Raw genomic sequence first — 11466 nt, 5'->3', positions numbered from 1 at the left:
ACGAGTTACTTGATTAAGGGTTCCTTGAGGGGTTCGGATAGAGGTTACTCGAGGGGTTCACTCGGCCAAGGGTTACTTGAGGGGTTACTCGGTCAGGGGTTACTCAAGTTACTCGGTCAAGGGATACTCAAGTTACTCGGTCAAGGGATACTCAAGTTACTCGATTAGGGGCTACTCGAGAATTACTCGATCATGGGTTACTTAAGTTACTCGGTTAGAGGTTATTTAAGGAGTTCAGTCAGGGGTTACTCAAGTAATTCAGTTAGGGGTTACTTAAGAAGTTTGGTCAAGGGTTACTTGAGGCTTCAATTAAGGGTTACTCAGTCAGGGGTTACTTGAGGGTTTACTCGGTCAGGGGGTTACTTGAGAGGTTAATTACTCGGTAAGGAGTAATTCAAGTAACCCCTAAGCGAGTAACTTGAGTAGCCCCGACAATTCGAGTAACCCTTGACCGAGAAAGTCAAGTAACCCTAGTAACTCGAGTAACCCGTTAACCCCTTACCGAGTAACTTGAGTAACCCTTGCCGCACGGTACGCCGCATATAAAAATTGTATAAGTAATAATATTTTGGATATGTGAGTACATTAATTTAAATTGAAAATGTTGAAAAGTATTTAAGTTCACGGAAATTTAAATGGGAGATGTTGAAAAATATTTGAGTTCGCGAAAATATTTCAGATGTTAGAAAAATGAGTTTTAATAAAATTAGGCATTGAAAAGTCAAAACTGACATAGTAAACTACATCCAATCACATGCTGCCACATAGTTAAGCCTATGGTTAAACAACTACGTACTGTAAAATTTTCAAAGGCAAAAATTAAATGATTAAAAACAAATCAGTCGGTCCAAAAAAAATTTACTGTCAAAGTAGAAACATGAATCAATTTTACTAAGGGATTTCTAAAGCTCTACTCTACTTCGATGCTTAAGACGAATTACATTAATCAGATAAAGGTGATAAGTTGCATAAATTTTTCCAAGCGATTCCTAAAGCTCTACTCTACTTAGATGATTTAGACGAATTACATTAATCAGATAAAGGTGATAAGTTGCATCAACATAATCACGTCAAATTATTCCAATCACATGATTCAAAGTTTTAAACACACAGAAGTATACAACACAATTAATTTTCACACAAAATATTGCAAAATAAGTTCAGATTTTCAAAACACTACGTCGCGTGACGTTACGCCAAGAAATGAACATATATGAATACAGTAAAAATTACATACATCTAGCGACCGATTTCAAGGCTTGTAGTAAGCATTGAAAGGCCACTATAGCCGTCTGATGGCTGCTGTGCCGGCGTGTGATAGGTCAAAATAGGCATCGTGGATGGAAAACTAGGCAGAGCAGCCTCAAAATTGAGCACTTGAATAGATTGTTTTATAGACGGCCTATAATTGTAATCAGGATGAACACAGGGCCGGCTATTAGGCTGTGCAAACAGCCCAACAGCACAGGGCCTCACAATTTTTGGGGCCCCAAATGTCTGACAAACTTCATTAGTATAATAAGAAACCAACGCTACTAAAGTCATGTAATTGAGCATGGCATAGTTGGTATAAGATCCTTGAGGGACAAGGATCGAATCTTGCTGCCTGTGCAAGTGTGCATACATTCATTTTATTTATGATTAATTTTTTTAAGGCTTTTTTCCCCCCTAAATCTTAATAGTTACCTCTACATAGTATATTTAATGTATATATCATATTGTCTATAGTTATGTCATTTTAAAAGTGAACTACCTATTCTTATAAATAGTAATGAATACAAAAGTGTCTTACCGAATATTCATATGAAGTAGAGTACTTCAAATATTATTTGTGACTTAAAAAAAATAGCTAATGGTTTACAGTGTTTAGCTATTGTTTAAAAAAAAAAAAAAAAAAAAAAAAAAAAAAAAAAAAAAAAAAAAAAAAATTAGCTAATGAAATTTACACTACTATATTGTGTAAATAGCATAGGGCCCCCTAAATGTTTAAGACGGCCCTGGATGAACACACCACAAACCAACGAGCACCAAACACTGGAATTGCTTAGCATCAAATTCCATTCGTAGCCTTGGATCAGTGGCCGAAAGCAACCCACCATTGCCATAGAGATCCCACACCCATTGTATTAATCCCTTTATATTTGTTCCTTCACCAATTGGATCCTTTAACTGCCTTCCGGTAGCAATCTCTAAAGCAACGACACCAAAACTGTATACATCCGATTCTTTACTAGCCTTTCGTGTACTTATGTATTCTGGGGCCATGTACCCTAAAGTGCCAGCCAGAGTTATTGTCAGGGCAGTACGTCCATGTTCCATCACCGTTGCTAGACCAAAATCCCCTAGCTTGACATTAAAATCAGAATCTAGCATTATATTGCTCGATTTTATGTCACGATACACTACACATTGCTCCCACCCCTCGTGTAAATAAAACAACCCTGAAGCTAACCCTTGAGCTATTTTGTATCTCAAAGGCCAAGATAAGGGTGTCTTCTTACCAAATAAGTGACAATCCAAGCTGCCATTTGGCATAAACTCATAAACAAGTAACAAATTACCATCTTCATGACACCAACCCAAAAGTTGTACAATATTTCGATGTCTTAGCCTACTAATAATCTTAACCTCGGCAACATACTCTTTTTTCCCCTGTCTTGATCCACTGGATATTTTTTTCAGCGCGATTGGCATATCCAAATCAACAAGATAGCCCTCGTAAACACCTCCAAATCCTCCTTCTCCCAGCTTTCGTTTACTTGAGAAATTATGAGTGGCTGATTCAAGCTCGAAATAAGAAAACCTTCTTGGTCCCGTACCTCTCTCAAATTCATCATCGAATGAGGCATCCTCATCTTTTTGTAATTTTGTCTGCTTCCTCCTTCGATACATAAAGAACACAAGTATTCCTCCCAAAATAACAACAAAAGCACCTAACAGTAGAAATATCATGCCCTTAACAAATTTTATTTTCTTAGGAGGATCATTTGACATCAAACTAGAATAGAACTCCCATGATTCAAGTATGTGTCGCTCCTTACTTACCCCAGTCGCGGCAGAAAAACCAATGTTAACCCATTCAGGGATGATCTTCATAAGATTAATAGGTAAAGACATACTTAAATTCCTACCAAAATTCGTATCATTCTTATAAGACCAAAACACGCTCAACATCTCAGCAGTCGCGTTATAAATGACCCAAACATCAGCAGATTGTCCACTATGCTCACTAGCATTCCAAGGTTTATGTACAGACGAAGTAATGGAATTCACATTGATACCAACATGCTCATAATCAGGCTCATATCCACCACTTGGATACGAGTCAAACTCGAATCATTTGATTAGTTGATAAATTGCGTGTTGTTGTGTTAAAGAGGCCTAGATAGTTGGCGGCAGAGTTTAGGGGGGTTACGAAACTAACCGGAGCAATGAAAAATGTGAACCCATGGCCATAATAAGATTCATTTTTCCCAAAAGTGTCAACAACGAAGGTGAAATGAGTAGTAAAATCGGACATTTTTTGTAAACTTTTATCCCAAAGTCGTACCTTCTCACCATACTTAATTAGACCAACACGGTGCCGTTCAGTATATATGTTCATCTCTATGTTTCCAAGGGAATATTTAGCATCCCCTTGGACATTTATGTTTGATGAGTCTGGATAAAAGCGAGAATATTTGAACGAAATCGAGTTAGCAATCTGAACAAGCGAAAGGGAGAGAAGGGGAAGGATTAAGGGAAAACATATAGAAATAACTCGAAAAGATGGCAGGGAGCAAAGGAAAGATGTAGCCATTCTTTGGGTGAATGAACAAAGTGTTTGGAACTCAGAAATCAAGATTAAATAAAGCAAATTGAGAAAGAATTTGAGTTATGATTTATGAATAACAGAATATCCTCACCATATTAATGCTGTATATGATTTAAAATTAGAATTGTTTTAGTACTCAGTAACATATTACTTATAGATAATGAATTTGTCAAGAATGAAAACAATGAGACTTTTACATAAGAATATAGTTTAAGGATGCTACTCTTGGAAAAAAAAAAATTTGACAAATGATATAAACATATACGAGTACGAAGTATAATGTCAAATCAATCATTAATTTAATGTAACAAAAATAACTCATGCCTTCAACATCATGTTGTACATCGTGATTAACACTACAAAACCATTTTATCCTAAAATATACTTTGCGAAGTTATTAACCTTAAATTAATTGGCTAAGCTAGTTACCTAGCTGTCAAATATTTTATTTAACCAATGAGTATAAGTGTATAACAAGAGGTTTCGGTCCACCAATAAAAAAAACTGTGTAGAATTTAGAGAAAAATGGGATTCTCGTTCTCTAAAGTCAAATGACCTATTCAATTTTTTTTTTTATTTATTTTTTATTTTTTATAATTATTATTGAGTTATTGTCTTGTTCAATAAAGAAAAAAGATCAATGGGATTAATGGATTATCTCAACCAATCAGGGATTCTTACAGGCGGGTGGATTTTGCGTATGGTACACCCGAAAGAACATTTTACCTATAAATAAAAGTACATTACATATAAATATATTCTTTGAATTTATACAATAATGGGCATATAAAAAAAATCTCCTATAAATAAAATAACATAACTTATAAATAAAATAATATTATACATATATATAAGAACATTATATATAAGTAAAAGAACATAATGTAAAGATAAAAGAACATTAGATTTGAAAAAATTGTAGTTATAATAATTTATTATCTATTACAAACGAACATAGAGTACATCATGTTTTCTAAAAAAGAACATTTATATAAATAAAAGAACATTAAATAAAAATCATAATTAAATAATTTATTATGCATTAAAAACAGACATAGAGTACACCATGTAACCTGAAAAAGAACATTACATATAAAATGAAGAACATTACATATAAATCAAAGAACATTAAATTTGTCCCAATGTTATTTTATCTATATGTATTGTATTTTCGGGTGTACCATGTGCGTGGTCGCTACTAATCTACTATACTATTTTCATTATATCTCAACTCCCAACCCAATTGCAGTCTCCAAACGCGTCTTATAATGTATATAACATTATTTTATATGCGTAAAAATTATAAAAAGTTAATATTAATAAAAAATACAATGAGACGAATCAAACATGACCCCACATTACTATATTATCCGTTATAGATTAATAAATATTTATGATCAAAATTTTTAAAGTTTGACCGAATTATTTGCAATGGGGAAAAAACCAGGGACAGTGGGAGTACTTCATTAAAAATACAAGTTTGCTTATAATGAATTCTATCTAATTTAAAGGAAAGGAGTACAAATTAGTAGCTTGTCACCATAACTTGTAGTAGATCAAAGGTGATTAAAAATTTAACATCAAATGTTATGTCGAAACCTGTAAAAATGACATGCTTGTCAGGCTACATCGAGTTTTAGGGCTTTTTTGGACCAATTTAAGTTTTTAACTAAAAACTATTTTTTGGCTTATCCAAACCCGTCCTATTTTCAGGGCAGGCTAGCAAGTCGGGATATAGTTGATCAACTCTACCTTAGTTGTCCTTATAATGTGATCCCTCTTCCCCCTTAAATTTTGTCTCATTTTATCTATTTGGTTTGTCTCTCTAAGTTTACTCCATTGTAGTTAAATGAATATAAAGATTCACCATTATACATTTATACTCTAATATTACTCACTACATACACTTGATTTCATTAATTTTTCTCTTCCATCAACTCCACACGACCATTAACTAATTAAAGATGTACTCGTAACAAAAATAGCCTATAGAACAAACAAAAGGAGACGACATAAGAAGTAGTTTACACGCGGCATCATAATATAATGAAACAAGATAGAAAAACAAATATTTAGTTAACAGAACAGAAGAGATGTTCTTAGAAAAATCTTCTGATGTTCAAAACACAAATTAAAGCTAACTCAAAGCCTTACATAGGTTTCTTTGAAATTTTAGTAATTGCATTTACATCAGCAAAAGAAAGTTGATGGGATAGACTTCAAAGTCACTTGAGCAAGGATTTTGTACAGCATTTGAGAAGGATGAACAGCATCCCAAAATACATATTTATCTGGATTTTTGCATGTTTCTGAGCCTTTGCATGCATCACCTACCTCAAATGTTCCTGTCCCACAACATCCTTTTGTTGTCTCACTAAAACCTGTCAAAATAATATATATGTATGACTTAGCATTAATAATTTAATTTTATATCTCATGTATACTAAGCTTAACTTGGTCTAGTGAATCATATCGAATTTAATTTGCTCGTCAAGAATATGAGTGGGGTGTGGGGGGGAGGTGTGTGTGTCTGTGTTCGGTTACTATGTATTTTTATTACAATTTTCGTTGCATACCTTTTATCATGCATTAAATTTTTTTAAAATATTCAAGTACTACGTTCATATAATGAAATTAAAACTCATAAAACAGTTATTGTTTGAATGCAATTAAATTAAACTCATAAAACAGTTAGTTATAATTTGAATCATCATATACATTGAAACGAGTATACATACAATCCGCGCTAGTTTTTTTTTTTTTTTTACTTTCATGTGAATCAACATGAACATATTTCGATGATTAACACTGAAGGTTAATGTTTCTAGCTTCAACTATAGTATTCCTCCTAATTGGCATGTGATATACAATTTAGAGACGGAGAGAATAATTTTTTGGGAAAATAGCACATTTCATCAAATTAAAAAGGAAAATTGTACAACACAAGCTAAGCTAGCTTCTAAACTTAAGTTGGACTTACCATATTTCTTTGGGTTGTTAATTGCGGAACTTACGACTTTGTAAGCATCAATAAAGAGCGTTTTCATGTTCATTTGAGTCTGAATAGCCTTCATTTCTTTCTCTAATTTTAAGTTAAGAGATAAGACTGCTTTGTTAATTTTATCAACACAATGTATTCCATCACCTACAAATGTTTTTACCGCGGGCATGCAACCCAATGGTGGCACACCAACTACGGCTATTCTTTTTGCTCCAACCTTATGCATCCCCTGCAATTAAAGACGAAAAAATAGATTAGGTTAATGGCAACGCGCATTATATATTATCTTTCCTTTTTTTAAGGTCGGAATCATAAAATTATATATCTGACTTTGAGATACGAAAATATTATTAAATAACTAAGGTTATATTCTAAGGACAATTATTGAATGTCAAAGTTAATTGTTATAAAAACAAAGATGACCATTATTTTGAAACAGAATGAGTACATACGTATAAGTGTACTTACTACAATGGCATGGCGCATGCGAGAGACCAAGTAATCTTGGTACTTATCTAAGGTGAATTGCTTGGGACGAGTAGGCTCCAAGAAGTAATTTTGTAGGTAATCGTTGGTGCCCATGCTCATTAGTATTGCAGCCTTACTTATAATTTCGTCTGCCTTTTTGTATCCTACAAACTGTCCCAGGTGTATCTTGTAATGCTTGAAGTATTCTACTTGTCTAGTCAATGATATGGTATTCTGTCCATGAAACAGAAAAACAGTTTAATGTCATACACATATATATTTTGTAACGTCAAAAATGAATAAATATGTTTTTTTCTTTTATAAAGTAAAGATGAATTTTTCAATTGAACTTGTTGTCCTCAACTCTTCCCACAATCTCACACGTGTCTCACATATGAACATTAGCGAATTAGGACCCTTGGAACAAATTGAAGGGGGTGGGGAGGGATTTTTCTACCCCAGCCCTAAATATTGTACGTAGTGGAGGTTATTGGAGACGCAAATTCTAATCAATGGACCAATTGATGTACGGAGTAATAGTTAGTTTGCTTGAATATTAAAATTGTTTGGATATGTTTTTGAATGGATCTGTTAACCGCATCATGATCAATAATTAAAAACAATGTGCATTTATCAATTTACATAAAGATATTAATCCAATTTTTAGTACGTCTCTCAATCACACGTACACGTACACGTACGCACACATATATGTATCACGGTGAAAAGATACAAAGAATTCATAACTTCATTTGATCTAAAATCAATTGTTTTATTATATATTTTCATCTTAATTGTTGTTGTTAATTAATGTGCTAACTTAAGGCTTAGTAAGAGAGCTTACAGTGAGATTGGCAGTGAGGTCATCGTAACCGGAGCCAGCAGAAGCAAAACTAACAGCATGTAGCAAATCCTCCTTTGTTATATTTGGGTCTAAAAACGCTGGTACTGTACTTGCATAACCTAATGCTTCAGCTGTTCAAGTTAAACACCAAAATTAATTAGTAACATTCGAGTTATTAGCAATAAATTACTAATGACACGTCAAAAAAACAGAATAATAAAGTGTTTGATTGAGAAATATGAATCATATATACTTCAATTAATATTTAATAGGAGGTTATTATTGTTTAATCATTATAAACGTGCTCATAATTGAATTAAGCTAGCTAAATCTCCATCGTCACGATTTATTATTGATCTGAACCATGGATATGTAAGCGATCCTATATGATTATTTCGTACTAATTAAGCAATAATCTCTTGCATATAAACTAGCTCCATTTTTATTTACATACATATCCCTTTTCATTACAAAAATTGTGCTTGTATACGTCTATTATATTTCCTTCTAAAAATCAAATTATTAATTTTCATTACAAAAATGGAGTATTATTTTTGTTTTTTTGTTTTTTTTTTTTTTTTTTTTTTGTAAGAAAAAACCAAGGGACCGGTGTGAATGCATCAATGAATGACATAAATATATAGATGGACCATTTTATGTTAAATGCAACCTGATCCTCTCATTATAGTGTGGCTTCTCTTGCTAATATAATACGAGTAGACGATGGAACATGGCAGTCCTATTTTTTATTTTTAATCAGAAACTAATAAAACTTAGTTATGCTATCGAAATAAGCAGGTCGGTCCTACTTAGCTAAATCTGGCTTATTATATTTTAGTTTTTAATATTTTCAAAAAATTAAAAAATGGAAATAAAAAACGGTTATGAATGGGTCCATAACTAGTTATTACCTAGTTCCTTCATTTACAAATATGTTTAAGGTTGTCATTTGTTCATTTTGTCATAATTAAGTTGATACACGATATCAACAAGAAAAATCAATACACTCATCATATAGTAGACATGCCATATTAACATACTTATTGTCATTCCAAACATTATCTTAGCCTGTTATAGCCTTATAGGAGTTAACTCCCAGTATGTTTATAACAGTCACTCCAAACACTGTCTTATTATAGGAGTGATAATTACCAAGGACATTAATTGTAACCTCAAGTTACAAGGTGAGTTCCCTCATCAAATAAGTTATTGAGGATGTTACTACAATATTGATACCTTTTATTCTTTTAAGTGTTTTAACCATAAAATAAAGAAATTCTACTTATGACATTTTTCTTATATATATATATATATATATATATATATACATACATTTTTCTTGTATATATATACGAACTGAATGAAATACCAGTAATTACATGCCCTTTCTCATTTACTGTGTATGCTTGTTAACCATAGTGCAAAAAAAGTAAATTAATATTTCAAAAGATATATAAATAAACACTTTATGTATGTATAAATATTTAATAACAGTACTATACTATGCATTATTTAATTTGCATGATAAAAGTTTCTTTAAAAAAAATCCATGATAAAGTATCATATCCAATTTCAGCTACCGTGTTCTACGTTTTCTTTTACGTGCACACTGCACATACAATCACTGAGGTACACGTATGAAAATAATACGAAGTAACAATTTTCGTTATGCATTACCGCATTAAAAATTTATGAAATGCTCATTAATTAAAAAAAATCATTAAAACAAATTTATTAACAAGATCTTATATAATAATGTTTTATATATATGCTCCGGAGTCCGGAATATTATAGAGTTGATTAATGGAAAATTCCCTGTTCCTCGTGGTGAGAAACGAAATTTGTTTCTCATGGGGGCATTTTCGTGAATAAATCAACAACTTTTTCATTATTGTGAGCTCCACAGTTGAATAAAGTTAAATAACATTGTAAGTTTATTTACGAAAATGTCATGTGAGAAACAAAATTTGTTTCTCACCATGAAAAATTGAGGCATCCTCTTGATTAATTAGAGTCCAAAAGAAGCATATATGTATGAACTCGTTACTCGTACGAGTCCTATCAAACTTGCAAAATGCGATGAAGGGAATAATAATATAATATTTACCTACGAAATCACTTGCAAGTTTCCCATTACTAAACCGTCCGGTAGGGTGACCGCCCATGAAGTCCTTCCCATAAGGTAAAAAGTTGCTCTTCGACGTGGTTGTGATGCGATTGTTGTTGCCGGGATCAACACTTGAATCTCCAAACACCAGCAAACTCGACAACCGGTGTTTAGCTCTCAACTCTCGAATCTCCAACACCGTAAGAGCACTCAAAAGTGTAGGCATAAACAACATGAAAAACAAAATTGATCCTAAACAAAAAGTTCTTAAACCCATGATAAGATCTCTTTGTGTGAATAACTAAGTGAGAAATGTACGTAGCAAAGTAATACACACATATATAAGACGTACTAGTTGCAATAAAAGCTAATTAAAATATTGTTTCAATATCAAAAATAAATAATTTTTTTATACCAAAAAGGACAAGCAGTCATAGTTAAGTGAATTTATTTGACAGAACTTAATTTAGATGGTATTGGTGAAACATTTATGAATAAAAGTTAGGTTTATCTACTGAATTTATACTGTACACTGGTACAGTTAGTTCTTTATTCAGATTGAATACGATAATTATTAGCCGGCAATAATATTGGATATATTTGGAGATTTGGTTAGTACTTGATGAGTAATGTTCTCATGTGAAATGCCAGATGAATATATTATTTTTTGATGCAACCAGATGAATATATTATTGGTATGGTTAAAAAATACATTTTTATACACAAAGTTTTATACTCTGTATGTGACTGTTCACACCGTGTGGTCAGGGTTACTTCGTCAGTGTTATAAGGTTACTCGTGTAGGGATTACTTGGTCACTATTATAGGGGTTATCTAGTCAGTGTTAGAGCAAGATTAGTCCTGAGTCTTAAGACTCCACATGACATAATCATCTTGAGTCTTAAGACAAGACTCTCTGTTTGATCCAATTTTTCTTGAAGTAAAAAATAAATAAAAAAAAACAATAATAATATAATAATGTATGGTATGAGAAGTCTTAAGTGAGTTTAGGAATAAAGATGTAAATCTGATCGAGTCTTAAGGAGTCTTAACATATTATAAATTCAAAAAAAATAACCTAATAATTAATGTGGCAATGGATTATAGTCTTAAGACAGGACTGCGCTAATCTTGATCTAAGGAGTTGTTTTGTCAATTCTTTTATAAGTGGTCACACGATGTGGCCAGACACACACAAAACGCACTGATTTTTATATCTTGTTTAAATTGTT

General features: G+C 32.3%; 1 protein-coding gene and 1 pseudogene across 1 annotated transcript; both read right to left on the bottom strand.

The window, feature by feature from the left end:
* Window positions 1-1239: 1239 nt before the first annotated feature.
* LOC145578182 (L-type lectin-domain containing receptor kinase IX.1 pseudogene) lies at window positions 1240-3799 on the bottom strand (annotated as a pseudogene).
* Window positions 3800-5873: 2074 nt separating this feature from the next.
* Window positions 5874-10591, bottom strand: LOC145579361 (GDSL esterase/lipase At5g45950-like). The gene is made up of 5 exons (XM_081636600.1): window positions 10235-10591; window positions 8128-8258; window positions 7284-7517; window positions 6795-7044; window positions 5874-6195 (listed from the first exon to the last, which is right to left on the bottom strand). Exons 1-5 carry the CDS (start codon window positions 10509-10511, stop codon window positions 6005-6007), a joined length of 1083 nt encoding a protein of 360 aa, XP_081492726.1. The 5' UTR covers window positions 10512-10591; the 3' UTR covers window positions 5874-6004.
* Between the last annotated feature and the right edge of the window lie 875 nt (window positions 10592-11466).

Source organism: Chenopodium album, chromosome 14, assembly GCF_948465745.1.
Source record: "Chenopodium album chromosome 14, dcCheAlbu1.1, whole genome shotgun sequence".
Classification (NCBI taxonomy): domain Eukaryota; kingdom Viridiplantae; phylum Streptophyta; class Magnoliopsida; order Caryophyllales; family Amaranthaceae; genus Chenopodium; species Chenopodium album.
This window is presented reverse-complemented; position numbering and strand designations above follow the sequence as displayed.

Bases quoted from the DNA above. Each gene is read 5' to 3' on its own strand.
- LOC145579361 (XM_081636600.1), bottom strand. From the start codon at position 10,511: ATGGGTTTAAGAACTTTTTGTTTAGGATCAATTTTGTTTTTCATGTTG. The intron at 7,518-8,127 runs GTAAGCTCTCTT...TTTCATGGACAG, and splicing joins ACCTCACTGCCAATCTCACT to AATACCATATCATTGACTAG. The intron at 6,196-6,794 runs GTAAGTCCAACT...TTATTTTGACAG, and splicing joins TAACAACCCAAAGAAATATG to GTTTTAGTGAGACAACAAAA.